At 39.6% G+C, this 16,770-nt stretch overlaps 1 protein-coding gene across 3 annotated transcripts in view; it reads right to left on the reverse strand.

Moving 5' to 3' along the window:
• Positions 1–16,770, reverse strand: part of AP2B1 (adaptor related protein complex 2 subunit beta 1) — a 112,631-nt gene that overhangs the window by 34,668 nt on the left and 61,193 nt on the right. For 2 of the 3 annotated variants that reach the window (XM_055400902.2, XM_055400909.2), the window contains exons 15-18: positions 9,107–9,148; positions 8,219–8,365; positions 7,413–7,558; positions 2,702–2,831 (exon numbers count right to left, since the gene is read on the reverse strand). In XM_055400902.2, the coding sequence (XP_055256877.1) occupies positions 2,702–2,831; positions 7,413–7,558; positions 8,219–8,365; positions 9,107–9,148 (465 nt within the window). The remainder of the gene's footprint in view (positions 1–2,701; positions 2,832–7,412; positions 7,559–8,218; positions 8,366–9,106; positions 9,149–16,770) is intronic. The other variant, XM_055400919.2, reaches the window with a different exon arrangement.

Here is a 16,770-nt window from a genome sequence, read left to right on the forward strand (position 1 = left end):
GGCGGGAGGAGAAGGGGACGACCGAGAATGAGATGGCTGAATGGCATCACTGACTCTGTGGACATGAGTTTGAGTGAACTCCGGGAGTTGGTGATGGACAGGGAGGCCTGGCGTGCTGTGATTCATGGGGTTGCGGAGAGTCGGACACGACTGAGCGACTGAACTGAACTGAACTGGAAAGGGGGAGAAACTTCATCTGTTTTCAAGTTTTTGCGTATCTTCTCCATTGGGCAATGCCAATTAAATGAGAAAATAGACATAATTATGACATCCTTGAAAGGAAAGAATCCATGGGAAAGAATGGAGAATCAGTAGCTGACTACAGATGGAAAATTTGTTTTCTCTAGAGAAGTTGAACTGCTTTATTACATTCTGTTTAGATGGAAAAATTATAAGTTTTTTTAAATGTCAGGTTTGTGAAAATGAAAACTTGCTAGTTCTAATGCGAGAGAAGGATTTGGACTAAGATTCAACCTCTTTTATGAGGGTTCCTGGACTTCCCTGGTGGTCTAGTAGTTAAGACTCTGGGCTTCCAATGCAAGAGACACCAGTTCAGTCCCTGGTTGGGGAACTAAGATCCCACATGCCATGCAGTCAAACAAACAAAAAGATCAACTCATGTGAGGGTTCTCATCTGGGATGTTCATTTTACTGAATGTGGAGTGGAAATGCAAATAGGGAAGTAAACTGACATTTATTCACAGTTCCCTTTTGGTTTTAAGAGGAGGAAATTTGCCCTGATTTCTGTGACCCAAATTCCTTTCCTACTTCTAAAGTAAAGCATTCTCGCACCCATGCTGACTGACCTCAAATATTTGGCTTGAGGCTCTGTGAGCCAACAGGAGGTTAGATTTCCATGAAAAGAGAGCAGATGTACATTTGGGTTAGTTACTTACTTTGGGATTCTATGTTGGAAAAGCCCCTCAACACATGAGTCTCATCATAGCAGCACAGCCAATCCTTCTGCACAGTAATCCTTGTTCTAATCTCCCAGACTGAGCCAAGTTACACTGACTCACTTACTGTCACTCTATATCATCAAACCCTTTGCTGAAAAAGCAGTCAACTACAAAGGCAGCAAGGTAATCAGTCAACTGGCAAGCAGGCCTGGTGTGTTGCTATTTTAACTACTTTGGAGAACATTAGTTTCAACTCTAAGTAATTTTATTGTTGATGTCTCACCACGAGTACTAGGATCCCACACTGGTATTTCCAAGACACTGAGCAATGAGATCCTACCTGTCTTGACCGCAAAGTGGAAGGTTGCTATTTTTTGTTCATCATTTAAAGCATATTTTGTAGTCTTACTCAGACTATTCTCTCAAGTTCTTGGTAGAAGGAGATGCCCAATCCTCTTAGTTGAGTCTATGTCAGTCACAGTACATCATTCCCTTTTTCTTTTTTTGTTAAATTGTGAGCTCACTTTCAGTAGAGATTTTCTTTTCAAATGGGAGTCCTGATGGCCTGAAAGTTCAAAATTGTTGCAAAAGGGCCATTTTTGCATTTGCTTCTGCCAGGTATCCTAGGTTCCATCAGTTCTGGTCCAACTTTACACTAATTTACTGGTTTGGAGAATTCTGTACTACGCAGTATAAATTCAGGCTCTGGATTTTTCACAAGAGGCCATCAGAACCCTGGTAAGAGAGAACTTTCTCCCATCACTTGCCTCTGTGGAAATGTGTTTCTAGTTCCCCTTTCACTGAGGGACGTGCCCTTCCAGGGGGTCCTTATGCAAAGCTCAGTTACAGTTCCCCATCTCAGGTCAGCCCAAGGTGGTCTCTTCTGTCCTTGTGAGCGTTAAAACCCTCAACTTCCAGGCTTGTATCTATATTTTATCCCTTCAGGTTGCTGTGGCTTCAATTTACATGCTTATTACTCTACCTTCATGTTGTTTAAACCCCAGAAGGCTTATTTCAAAGAGAAATTCAAAGTGATGCAAATGAAATGAAACTCTAAGCCAGGACTTAAGCATTCTAAAAATTCAGTATTTTCAAGATGGAGAGGCTCTTGTAGACATGATAAAGTTCTGAGCTCCTCCAAGCTGACGTTACACTTACTACATGCATATCATACAGACAACCTATTTATGGCAGTATGTTCAAAGATGACCTCCACATAGCTTTTCTGACTTCTACTCTTGCTGCTGCAGCTAAGTCGCTTCAGTCGTCTCCGACTCTGTGTGACCCCATAGATGGCAGCCCACCAGGCTCCCCCGTCCCTGGGATTCTCCAGGCAAGAACACACTGGAGTGGGTTGCCATTTCCTTCTCCAATGCATGAAAGTGAAAAGTGAAAGTGAAGTCGCTCAGTCGTGTGTGACTCTTAGCGACCCCATGGACTGCAGCGCACCAGGCTCTTCCGTCCGTGGGATTTTCCAGGCAAGAGTACTGGAGTGGTGTGCCATTACCTTCTTCAGGAAATCTACTCTTACAACGTTCAAATTCCCTTTTAGGAAAGTCTCAAGAAAAAAGTTTGTAAATAACACCTTGAAAAGTTTTTGTTTGTTGAGTTAAAAAAAATTAATAACTTTCTGTGTCAATGTATGACTTTTGTGTGTGTGTTTTAACGAAAAATAAGTCTTCTCCACAGAGTTATTTCAAACCTATTCCATGACTAAATCTGAGACGAGTTGCTTTACATATAAATAAAATAAAACTGGCAAGATATCAACCTGTACACCCAGAGTGAAGTAAAAGTCTAACCTGCAGGTTGTTCAGAGGCTCCATCTTCATGACCGGGCCCAAGGTGTTGAGGGGCAGGGAGACATCAATGCTCTGGTTTGGCATCAGTGGAGTATGGATGGCCAGAGGAGTGCTAGGGATGACACCAAAGCTAGAAGAGAGGGTGAAGAAATCCTAGAGGTTAATTAGGAGGCAGGATTTACACACATCTTTAGGTTTCAATGGCTTTTTATACAAGGAAACATAATTTTTAACAAAATTAAATGGAAGGAACAGCAGAAGCTAAAGTGCCCAATTCTAATTTGCTGTAACACTGGTTACCACATAACCTCTGTTTTCCATGAAATAGATCAGAGGAAGGCGAAAACATTCAGCAGCAGAGAACTGGTTAGTTAATGTCCTGATTCTAAAGTTTTCTTATGTTTATCATGCCACTAGAGGGGCAGGTTTGATAAACATCTTTTTTTTATACATCTGTCTTTAGATAATCCTTGGGCGAATACCCACCCTGCAAAGTACACTACTACTATTTTCACTAGCTTGATAACCTGCCCAGTCAGCCTACAGGATGATTTATGGTAACTCACTTTCTTTTCTCTTTGTTTACTTACATAGCATACAATCACTGGGAAAAAGCCACTCTAAGTAAAACAGAACTGACTGGCGTAAACATTCAAAACAATACTCCAAAGGACAAAAGACACGCTGTAGACTCAAACCTGGCCACTTTCTCAGCCTAAGGCAGGCAGTGAGTACCCACCACAGTTAGACTTCTTACAGAAGCCTGCATTATAATAATATAAGAATAGTAAAGAGCTAGGAAAAGTCTGAGTTTGAAGTCACATAAAAACAAAAATGTATGAAGGAAGACTGAAAGGGAAAAGCTGGGCCACAGGTATAACAAATGAACATCCTGATATAAATTTACATTAAATTTATGCTCTAATTAGCCTCTGGAAGAAAGATGAGATTATAACATAAAATAATTAAGAGTTTTTTAGGCAGCATCAATTTCAAGGGTCAAAGAACACCAGGAGAAACATTTTCCTTTTCCTAGATAAACTATAGAGTCCCAAGTGTAATAAATGATTTTGAGTAGACACATCAAATCATTTTGGTATTAACATCTATAGGTCAAAAACCATTCTGCCCTTTTGATCTTGCTCTCATGATTCATCTATGTGGAATACCATAGGGCATCTTAAAAAAAGGTTACCAGAACTAGTAAGTTTATTGAAGTTGCAAGATACAAGTTCAATATATAAAAATCAACGTATTTCTATATACTAGCAACCAAAAGTTAAAACATGCTATTTACTATAACGTCAAAACTATGAAACACTTAAATGCAACAATAGATGTGTAAGTTCTGTACATGAAAAATTATAAAATACAGTAGAGGGAAGTTAAAGATGTCCTACATAAATGGAGAGATAGGCTATGCTGATGGATTAGAAGACTCAGTATTGTTTGTTGTCCGTTCTTCCCCAAACTGATCTATATATTCCCTATACTTTCCACCAAAATCCAAGCAGAAAAAGACCCAGAATTGCCCAAAACAATTTTTGAAAAAGAACATAGTTGGAGGGTTTTCACTATATGTCTTCAAGATTTACTGCACAAAAAGACTTTACTTTGACTCTTACTTTACACCATACTGGGCTTCCCAGGTGGCGCTAATGGTAAAGAAGCCACCTGCCAATTCAAGAGATGAGGATTTCTGGGTCGGGAAGATCCCCTGGAGGAGGGCATGGCAACCTACTCCAGCACTCTTGCCTGGAAAATTCCATAGACAGAGAAGCCTGGTGGGCTACAATCCATGGGGCCATGAAGAGTCAGACACAACTGGATACTGCACATTACACCATATTATCTCACCAAAATTATCTCAAAATGAATTATAAAGGTGTAAGAGCTTTATTGATTGCCATTTCTATTAAAAAATTTTTTTTAATTGCATTAATAACTGTAGGTCAGGCAAAGATTTGATAAACAGAACACAAAAAGCAAAAGACTTAAAAAGGAGAAAATTGTAAAATAAACTGTGTTTAAACAAAAAAACCTGTTCCTTGAAAAACACTAAGAAAGTAAAAGTAAGCTACAGACTGGGGGAAGATATTTCTAAGGCATATAGCCTTATATGTACTTATGAAGTACTTACAGCCAGAAAATATAAAAAAACTTTACTACTTGATAATAGGACAAACAATTTTTTAAAAAAAAGAAAAAGGAATGATCTGAGAAGATACTTCACCAAAGAAGATATAAGATTAGTCAACAAGATTATGAAAACAATGCTCAGTACTGTTAGTTAGTAGAGAGATATTACTATACATCTACAAGAATGGCTAGCATTGGTGAGAACATGGAAGCTGGAACATCCACACTTACCATATGACCCAGCAATACCACTGCTAGGTATTTATCCAGAAAAAATGAAAACACAGTTCCACACAAAGACTTGTACATGAATATTCATAGGCGCTTTAGCCATGAAAGATAAAACTGGAAACAACCCCCACTTCTACCAACTGGTGAAAGTGTAAACAAATCGTGCTACAAGCGTCACTGGGATACCACTCAACAATAAACAGACTACTGAAACACCTCAAAGCATTATGCTAAGTGAAAGATATCTAATGCAAAAGACTCCAAACTATGTAATTTCATTTACAAAACATTACAGAAAAGGTGATTGTACTGGCAGAGACAGAGCTACAAAGAACAAGAGAAGAGACATCATAGTAAAAACAGTAAGAGACACAGAGAATAAAATATAAGAAAAAGCAAATAAAATAGAAATGAAGAAAAGATCACCACTCCTCATGAGGCACTCTAGTCAGAAGATCAAGTCTAAATCTAATTAAGCCTGTAGACCAATTTACATATCTTCAGCAAAATCTAGACTGTGGGAAACTCTACGGATAAAAGATCTAATTTCTTCTACAAATAAATTTTAAGGAAGAGAGAGGAGGAGGTTAAAAGGAAGAGAGAGGAGGTTAAGAGACTTAAGACATGGTACATATGGGGCCCAATGGGATCCTGTTCAGATAAAACAAGCTGGACAACAACACTAGAGAACTGCAATAATCTGCTAATGAGGTTAAAGAACTTAATAATATTAATGATGCTAAAGAACTTAATGTTAATGATAGTAAAGAACTTAATATTAATGATATTAAATAACCTAATAATATTAAACAATTTTTGAGTTTAATAATGGTGCTGCGGTTACGGGTTAAAAAAAAGGTCATGAGATACATATTCCAATATTTATAGATAAGAAAATATTAGGGAGAAAAATAGTACATATAACAGACAAAGTCAATAAATACATTAATTCTCCAAAGAAGAAAATATAAACAATGAACAGTACAAAAGGCTAAACACATAAACCCTGAAAACTTTCCAGAGATACAGGACTTCAAGGTACACACTGAAAAGGCACACCTTATTCCAGGAAAAACCGACTAACACTGATCAACACAGGGAGTATCCTAGAAAAATTACTGGACTTCAAAACTTTGGACAGTCAAACAAAATGATCAAATTACTTATACATACAGGGAAAAACCATGCTGGCAATGAGCCTTTCCTCAGGAATATTAAATGACAAACAACTTTGAAGTAAAACAGAGTCTTGAGCTTAAGTCAAGAATTTTCAAGCATATAAGTCATGATTTTGACCATGTAAGAATTCAAGGATTGTTAAGGCCTTGTTGAGGAACCAACTAGAAGACATACAAGAAATGATCATGGAAATGTAAATAAAAGGACTGGCAGCAAGCACAAACTCAAGAAGAAACAAAGATGAGGATAAAAGTGAAAGAAAAAATGTAGAAATGACAAAATGACAACTGACAAAAATGAAAAGGAGACAAGCAGGTGGAAAGTAGAATAAGCTCTCATCTGTCATAACTCTCTTCCCTATTATGGCAGAGAATTCACTGCTAAAAGCCTGCCTATATGTGATTATTCAGTTAACAGGTAGACTGTCTTCCATATTTTTTACAGCAGCCAAAGTCCATTCATTTTTCTCACCAAAATGTGGGCTCTAGACACACTGAAAGGGCACACCTTATTCCAGGAAAAACTGACAAACATTGGTCAACACTGGGAATATCCTAGAAAAATCACTGGAGTTGGAAAGTCAAAAAAAGTTTATACAGTCCATGGAATTCTCCAGGCCAGAAAACTGGAGTGGGTAGCCTTTCCCTTCTCCAGGGGATCTTCTCACCCCAGGGATCGAACCCAAGTTTTCCACATTGCAGGAGGATTATTTACCAGCTGAGCCACCAGGGAAGCCCAAGTTATAAACATTGGGCACACATTTGAGACACACATTTGTTTGTTTCATCACTCTAGCTTTAGTACCAAGAAATGTCTGGCACTCAGATGCAAAACAATTATTATTAACTGTATAAATGGATTTCAACTAAAAGTGTTTTTTTGGTAAACTGTGGTAATAAAGACATACTAGTTCTAGAATCCTTTACGGCAGTCAGTCAGTCCTGGTTTCCTTATTCCATATGGACAACCTTCTCGGCAGAATTCCCTAGGGCCTCCAGTGTTAAAGCTGACCACTGAAGAGATATACAAGAGCCTTCGCTCAGTCTACACAGAGCTTCTGCCAACACAAGAGTTTTTACCCACTGCTAAATGGAACACTCACTCGTTAGACACAAAGTACACTGCTGTCTCAGGATTGAGCTGGTGAACTCAGATTTCTTACCTATTCTTGTTAAACTGAATTGCAAAGTCTGTCATGTGCTGCAGAGCTTTGTTGGTGAAGTTCATTTCCATATAGATGTGCCCTTGGCGGTGAGTAAATGTTCCTGAAATCTCCAGGCCTTTAGCCTTTACTGCAGGCAGCCAGACCTAAATCACAGCATAAAGCCAAATGAAATAAGACAGGATTCATCTCACTGCTGTTTTTGAGTAAATAAAGATGAAATTAAGATTTCACTTCGTTAGGCATTTAAGGTGCTGAAATAAGCTTCATTTATAGGAGTTTCCCCTTCCTCTTCTGAATTTCCTTTTGAGCATGACATCAAGCGAGGCTGAGACTAGAAAGATATCAATGACACTAACCTAAATTAAAACTCTAAAACGGCGCACTAAGACGCATGAAAACCAAGTCTGAGCAATGGCACTCTAGAATCCACATGCAATACTAGTGGAAAAGGAGAGTAGGAGGAATACGAAGTAAAATGTTATGCCTTTTCCCCTCTGCTTTGAACTGCCTATCAGTTCAAAGCACTAGATTGATTTCAGTGCTGACAAGCAAGGTAATATTTTTAAACTAGAGAACAAAACATAAACACTTAATATTTCCAATTTTAAGTCTAATTATAAAAATGGTTAATAAGGGTGCTATGGCGCTTCTTATTGCTAGGTTTGAGGCCACCATTCATCTTCCTCATAAATTCTCTAGAACAAGGGCCGTAACCTTGGACTTATTATCAGTGGGAGTAATGCAAATGTTTAACGTTAAATAATTCAGGTCCTGTCCACTAAGGAAGTGTTGTTGTCACTTACAGCCTTAGGAGCCACATATCCACCAGGTGCCATGCCTATCCCCGTGGAGAGTTCAAACAGGTCATTCAGACCACTGCTGACCACAGCAGGAGTAGGGGAGGGAGCAAAGGTTGCAGGCACTGATGATGGGATGAAGGACTGTCCCACCTGCAGGGAATAAAAGGCAAGGGGAGCAGGGAGATCAGGAAGAACAGATTAATAGTCCTTAAAATGTTGCTATCTATTTTAATAGTTACTGGTAAATCAATAAGAACACACCATAATTACAATATTCTTAGGAGTTTAATTCATATATTCTTTGTCCTTTAAATCATCATGGTTATTTTTTCATCATTGAAAAGATACACACACTCTTTAGAAGTTCTATTGAGAGAGAGTAATCAGCAGGATCAGGAACACAGTAACCCAAGGTTTTTTCTATTTGTTTCCAATTTTAGCTTCCATGATTCTGTGCAAAAGGCCTACAGTATCCCCAGGAAACTCTCCTGGGGGAGACGGATACTCATACTCCCCAATTCTTTTACGAGGAGAGTCTCACTTGGAGTCCAGCCGTCTCTCAAGCTCTTTCTAGATGACAGAAGAGAATAAGGGTATTCTCTCATCAAGATGGGAGGTTCCATTTCCTTTGGCTCTTTACCATCAGGAAGACAAAGAACTCTGTAGACACCAGAGCGCCAATCCCTAAAGACACCCCTACAGCACATGTGGTGTATGGTTCCAAAGATTCCAAGTAACCCTACACTACTATCTACTCTTCTTAACACTGCTACAGTGGTTCTGGTGTACAGGGCTAGACAGCAGCGGTGGCTGGTCTGAGAAGGTGCGCATAGGAAAGGCATCAAACAGGGGGCAGCGCATCCCATGGTGAAAAAAACCGATGGCACTTACTGCCGGACTTCCTCCAATGCCCCCGCCAAGGTCACTGCCAAGCTGAAAGAGAGAAAGGAGAGAGAGGAGAGAAAGGTAGAGTTCATTTAGCTAAGTACTAGATGCCCATACAGAATGTGCAAATTGCTCTACCAAGTTTGCGGGGAACACATGCTATTCAACTTGACTCCCAAAGTCTAAAGAAATTCTAGATCGCAAAGAAATACATCCTAGGGGAACTAAGTAGGGGACATGATGATGTGTGGGAGTTTTGAGAAAACTTGGAAAGAAGATGGAGCTGGGACACCTCAGGGATGTTTCAGATCCAGTCTTTCCACTGGGATACACAGACACAAACCCAAACAGCATTTAAAGAATTTACATATTCCAAGAAGCTCTATCTCCAGGTAGTAATGTTTTGGAAATGTCTTATTTTTTAAAAGGAGATTTGAGGGGGAAAAAAGAAAATAAAAATGAAAATGTGCTTTGAACTACAAAACTTGCTGCCTCACTGAGAAAGTGGGGGCCAAACCAGTAGTGGACTGCAATTTCAAGCTCCAAAAATTACAGCTGGAACAAGAGGGATTTTCAGTTTAGAATTTTGCTAAGAAAGCAAATAGCTGGGTTAGGAAGATAGCCTACCTGGGGAGGAAGTGGGAAGGCTTGCCATTTTTCAACTCTCTCTCACAGCCAGTACAATTAAGAAGGAATGCTGTGATTTCTCTGAAGTAGATTATTTAAAAGGATGTTAGCTACTAGAGAATTAGATTAACGTAATTAGCTTGGTGACAGGAAAATAATTCCACATGGTCTTAGCTCTGCCTCCCCACCCCTCCTCAGGGCTCTGATATAATTCACCCTGAATTTCAGGACAAAAGTATTTAAAAGAACTGAAGCTGAAAACAGCTAGCATGAAGAAACATAAAACACACATATATGAAACTAATGGTGCTGTTGAAAAGGCCAACACCACTTTTTTTGTGTTACAATTTCACACTGCTGCTTCCCAAGTTCTCACTGTGTATCTAAAATTCATCTCTGAATCACCAAATGTCTTGTCTGCTTTACAAAACAGTTTCCTTTATTGTCATTTAGTGATAGAAACTTGGAGAGCTCAATGCTATGGATGTGTAAAAAAAAACTGTACTATCTTCAGGATTTGAGAGAGAGGATTTATTATCTTCTCAGTGAACAGATACATAAAACTGAGTTGTCAAATCTCAAAAATAATATATATATTGAAAAATAATGGGACTTATGACAACATTCTATTTCCATCATGGCAGGGGAAAAAAAAAAACCACTCAGGCAGGTGCTGCCTAACTGGCACAAATAAGCTTGCTCTGCAATAAGTTACAGAGCACTCCAAACCTCAGAGTCAACACTTTCAAAATCTGGTTTCTGAAGACTATGTAATGGTTGGACCTGGGACGAGAAATCACAGGCACAAACAGATGAAAAGGTCATCACAACCAAGACTCTGAGTGACTGGAAACATGACAGCAAACAGAAAGGACATTACACATCTGCCTTCTCCCTGTTCCTAGAACAGCCCGCATCCAGAGCATGAGAGTCCTTTTATTCAAACACACACTTACATAACGCTTGTTGGAGAAAAGGCACAATGGGGAATGTAAAGATCCCAGGTGACGGGGGGAATACATAGACGAACCAGATCCAGGCTTTGCAAACTAGCAGAAAAATAAACACGAATGCAAAACCATACAGAACATGCTAACACAAAAAAAGCAAAGTTCAAGAAAGAAGAGCCTCCTTTTGGCTGAAGAATAATGAAAAGATGCTTGTGAAATCACAGAAAACAAAAATAGGAGAGGTTATTTCTCAGAATGTACAAAGGTTAAAAATGTAGGAATAAAAGCATGATCCAGAAGAATGAGCAGTCTAAGCAGACTGGGGCACAGGGTAGACAGGTATAAAAAAAGAAAGAAGCCACAGAAAACAAATTTGCAAAAGCAAGCTGCTTATGTGAGGCCTTTAGTTTTCAATTTCTCCTTATGAAACTTGGAGGTTTCTTAGAATAAGAGCCAAGCATTCTAAGAGTATTAATAACTATCTCAATTTTGTTCTTATAACTATGGCTTTCAACCTTAAAGACAAAGTGGAATCAACCACCTTTGTGTGTATAGTGTGGGGAGCTGTTGTTTAGTTGCTAAGTCAAGTCTGATTCTTTGTGATCCCATGGACTGTAGCACATCGGGGGAAGGGGACTTTTAAAACCACTGATGCCCGAGTCTCAGTTCCAGAGTGATTTAATTGTTCTGAGGTGTAGCTTGGGCATCAGAATTTTAAAAAGTTGCCCTAGTGATTCCAATGTACAGACAAGGTTGAAAACCACTGCCTTAGAGAATTAACTATTATCTGGAGTCAGACAAGAGTTACCAGTTTAAAAATTACTTTGGAGCTATCTCCTAAATTGAAAAGGAAGCTAGAACTTGAGCAGAAAGAAAAGCCCTTTCTAAGGAAGACAATGATGCAGAATGTCTCATTTGTCCCAGTGCTGGCTTTGATCTGCTTTTATGACTTTCTGATGGGCTTACACATTCTCCCCACAGCCATTATCCTCCCTTCTGGGCTATCTCACAACTCATGTTTGATAGAGATGGAATTCTTTACGGACCTAGTTGGGACTTGATTGCAAGAAAAAAAAAAAAAAACACACTGGAAGAGAAACAGCAATATTATCAAAGATGCTAAATTCAATAAAAGGTATTGAGAAAAGGCACTCACTAGTGGTATTATTTCCAAAGGGAAAAAAGCCCATTTATAGCCCTTATTTTCTTAGATTTCATTCTTATTATATTTGAGAATTATATGAGTATTATCTTAGCAGGACAGGATCCAAATGTACTCTTCCCGCCCCCCACCCCGCCACCATGCTGCTTGTCAATTTTATTCAAAACCATATAAGAGAAACTGAAAAACAATTCTGACACTCCTCCATTTATGTTCAGCTGATCAGATACACCTGAGCTGCAACCCAGACTCAAGATCTCTGATCTTACAGAGAGACAGTGCAAGGGGTATTAACTAACTGGGCTATGTCCAGAGAGCACAAGTAAAGGACAATTTCAGTATGCTTCCTAACTAGCAAAACTATAGCTTATTCAGACTTTATTTGGCAGCCTTCCTTTTGACTGAAAAGTTTCTGAGAGAGGCTATCATCTTCCTCTGAAAATATGACACAGGTGACAGTACAGTGGCAGACAAGAGTAATAGGGAGCTGTCAGCAAGGATAGGAGCCAATTCCCCAGTGAGGGCTTCTCCTATCTACAGTGACAGGCAGGTTGAGGCAGATATTAATTGGTGGGTAGGCAGGGGTGGGGCAGGAGGGCTAGAAAGCCGAACTAAACAAAGCAATGTTGTTGTCATGTTAGCCTGAACCAGCCACTAATGTTTCAGTTCAGTTGCTGGTATTACCCTGAGTCAGACAAGAGTCACCTGTTTGGTAATACTTTCTAATCAGGTCAGGTACAAATCAATCAAACTGCACTTGTAAAAAATCAGTGATATCTGTTATCCAGTGAGCTAGGGGAGGTGAGTGAAAAGTAAGGTATGACTTTAATCTCAAATGCTGTATATGTTTTAAGTGGTCTTTTGGAGCTATTTCCCATTATTCCCAGGATTGCCTTAATGAGGCTGCTATTTTCTCCCTGGTGGTTCAGGCAGTAAAGAATTTGCCTGCAGTGAAGGAGGCCCAGGTTTGATGCCTGGTTCGGGGTTTGATGCCTGGTTCGGGAAGATCCCCTGGAGAAGGGAATGGCTACCCACTCCAGTGTTCTTGCCTGGAGAATTCCATGGACAGAGGAGCCTGGCGAGCTGCAGTCCACACAGTTGCAAAGAATCAAACATGACTGAGCAACTAACACTTTTTTATAGACCAACAAAATCAGTGTACAGGAAGATGAAGAAAGGAGAGGTGCCAATTTCAAGAAAAGAATATTTTAAATGCTGCAAATTAAACAGAATTTTCCTAAAGGTCTGTAGTTGATACCCATGTCTAAAATTTCTGCTAGTGGTAAAGCTTCCCCAGCCTCTAATCTAAATCACATTAAATGGCACATTAACAGTAACACTAACATTGGCTACTGCCAAAGAGTGGGGTGCTTCAGCATGTTTGAATTAGCTGAAACAGCTCAGTTCATGTTGAACTACATAATAATGTATTGCTTCACTGTTCATTCAGTAATTGGATGCAAAGCAGTGATTTCATGGTGACTTATTTTAATTTATGGGCTAAAGAGATTTCAGCATGGATACATGAGTTCTGCTGCAGAACCTGGTTGAGTCAAAAGTTTGAGAGCTGAGTTTGCATACCAAAAGGAAATTCCTTCATCCAATGGCAACATGCTTTAATAGCAGAAGTACAAAAACAGAACTTAAGACTGAGGTTCTGTAAGGCAACAAATCTGTCAGACTCTAAGAAAAGGATAAGTCTAGACATGGCCACCAAGTAGACTGAAAATAAAACAAAACACAAAACCCCATAAATGTCCACAAAGACTGATCTGGGTTAGTCCCCTTGACAAGGTCCATCTGACCAGTCTAAAGTATACCCCTCTGCTTCTGAATCTATGGAGCTGTCTGAGAATCTGAAGATATTCTCTTAATTAGAGGTAGAGATCTTAAACTCACACATTTCTTTGCTCCTTTCTGGAATGATTACCTCTTATGTGACACTTTCCAGAACTTATTTGATTGAACAGAGTCTAAGAAATGTTTCAGGGCATACAGTTTACCAATAGCTCTGCTAGGCAGGAATCAGAATGATGTAAAAATAGTACACAATGATTCCCATCACAAAGAAAACTTATACCAAAATCTTACTGGCATCAAAAATATCAATCTGTGTTTTTCCTATCAGTTTTAGATTTTAGTAGGCACACACCATCTCCGAGGTAAAGTATGGTTTTCAGCTGCTATGCTGAAAATTTTAATTTGATTTTTCACAAAGCTATTTAGAAAAGCACCATAAAATATAACTAATTGAACCAGTGAAAAGAATCTGTAACTGTGCCAAAGCTATCAGACAAACTCATGATGAGAACAGAACAGACTTGATGTGGACTAGCATAAAGGAGTTGAGATTATACAAAATCATCAGAAGACTCCTTCAGTTAAGTTCAGTCGCTCAGTTGTGTCCGACTCTTTGCGACCCCATGAATCACAGAACGCCAGGCCTCCCTGTCCATCCTTAGCTTGAAGGAAAAAAAAGTCTTATATCAAAAAAGAGGGTGATGTAATAGATTACTTTCTGAGATGGGACAGGGAATAGAATGTGACAAGAAATTCCTAGAATGGCCATTACTGGTCTCTAAGGTCAGGTATAACTCAATGTTCAATGTAGTAAAAGTCCACAGGAGCAGTTTTGCATCTGGTCTCATCTTCCTTTGCAGTAATTACTACTTGACTATGTACTTGTTCATAACTATATTCCCAATACATAGAATAGAGCCTGACACAGAATAAGCACTCAAATATTTATTGAGTGACTGAATGTTTCACTAACCATATAAGCAGCACTATTATTTCTTGGGGAGATAATTTTGAAATGAATCACTTCACTGGTGAAAATTATCACAAAGTGGATAGAAGGTTGACAAAATTGTTTCACTAACTGCTGAGAGCACCGTTATCTCCATCAACACTGCCAAAACATATGAATAGAACCAATTAAGGGAAAAAAATGACCCCATCCCCTCTATTCCCAACCAAAGCCAAAGTTTTTTCTAGAATCTGAATGTTACTGTCTGAGTGGTTTTGACTGTCAGTTTTCATCACAAGAATGCCCCATGCATCATTTTATTGCCTTGAAAGTACTTGCTTTATATCACAGCTCACCACCAAATAGCTAGGAACACAGGATTTTTGTGGCTCTACTTGAAAAAGGGTAAGATTAAGCAATCTTAATCCTTCTGCTGGGAGACAAATGTATAAACTTATTCAATCCCTCTTCTCATTAGTGAATATTTTTATTGTCTTTCTCAAACTTTCAAGTGCCTCCCAGTGGTAAGCTGGCTCAAATTCACATCAGTTCAGTTCAGTCGCTCAGTCATGTCCGACTCTTTGCGACACCATGAATCACAGCACGCCAGGCCTCTGTCCATCACCAACTCCCGGAGTTCACTCAAACTCATGTCCATCGAGTCGGTGATGCCATCCAGCCATCTCATTCTCTGTTGACCCCGTCTCCTCCCGCCCCCAATCCCTCCCAGCATCAGAGTCTTTTTCAGTGAGTCAACTAGTCGCATGAGGTGGCCAAAGTATTGGAGTTTCAGCTTTAGCATCAGTCCTTCCAATGAACACCCAGGACTGATCTCCTTTAGAGTGGACTGGTTGGATCTCCTTGCAGTCCAAGGGACTCTCAAGAGTCTTCTCCAGCACCACAGTTCAAAAGCATCAAGTCTTCGGCGCTCAGCTTTCTTCACAGTCCAACTCTCACATCCATACATGACCACTGGAAAAACCATAGCCTTGACTAGACGGATCTCTGTTGGCAAAGTAATGTCTCTGCTTTTTAATATGCTATCTAGGTTAATCATAACTTTCCTTCCAAGGAGTGAGTGTCTTTTAATTTCCTGGCTGCAATCAGCATCCGCAGTGATTTTGCAGCCCCCAAAAAAAGTCTGACACTGTTTCCACTGTTTCCCCATCTATTTCCCATGAAGTGATGGGACCAGAGGGCACCAAATCCCATGGACGCGGTAGCTAGGAGTTGGACACGACTGACGCGACTTAGCAGCAGCAGCAGGAGGTATATCATGGAAAGGCCTAGGGCAAGCAAGTCTTGTGTTTTATCTTAAAACATTCATACAATTTTACATTCTAAGCCTTAATACGGTGTGTTTATGTTGCTTGCCATAGAGTAATACTTAACACTGCAAGATGAGGAACCAGGTTTATCCTGCAGCTTCAGATGTACCCTATGCTCTGCTGTGTACTCCAGTTTGAGAAGGATCAAAGTTAAGTGAGACTGAACTCTATTACGGAAGATGACAATAACAAACGGCAGGAACCACAGGACACTGAAGGTGTGTATAAACTTTAAAGTTCTGAAAAAGTCCTGGGTTCAAAATCCTGAGACTTGCGAGCTATGTGTCCTTCAGTTATCTGTCAAATGAGACCCAGTACCAATTACCTTGCAGGCTTATTTTGAGGATTAGAAATTATAAAAGTTCTAGCACAGAGATTGGCACTTGGTATTTGGTAATTATTCCCCAAACGCCTGAGGCCAGCCTTCACGAAACCTATGCACTGATGAAAGAGACAGTGGTTACAAAAAGCCACTTAAGAATTTACCAGGCAAAACTGGGCTACAATTCACAAAGCTCTATCCACAACACTTCCAACTCTGAAACTTAAGTTCTTAAATCACAGCAAAATCTTTTCCAGAGGAAGAGAGATGAAGATGTAGCATGGATTTCCCATGGGCTAAAGAAACCTCAAAATCATTACTATAATCATGCATCAGTTAAAATATCTGAAAGGTAAATTCCTGTAAGAAACAGGTAGGATGTTCTGAAAAACATACACTGGAGTCTGGAAAAGGCAGTTTCTCCTCTCTCCTACTCTGTTCTAGCTGGGCACACTGCGAGCACATTTCTCTGGCAGGAAACCCTCTGTCAGCATAGAGAAAGGGCACTCTGGATGATGTTTCTTTTCCATTC

The sequence above is a fragment of the Moschus berezovskii genome, chromosome 20 (assembly GCF_049115385.1).
Source record: "Moschus berezovskii isolate FMDL1 chromosome 20, NW_MosBer_1.0, whole genome shotgun sequence".
NCBI classification, from domain to species: domain Eukaryota; kingdom Metazoa; phylum Chordata; class Mammalia; order Artiodactyla; family Moschidae; genus Moschus; species Moschus berezovskii.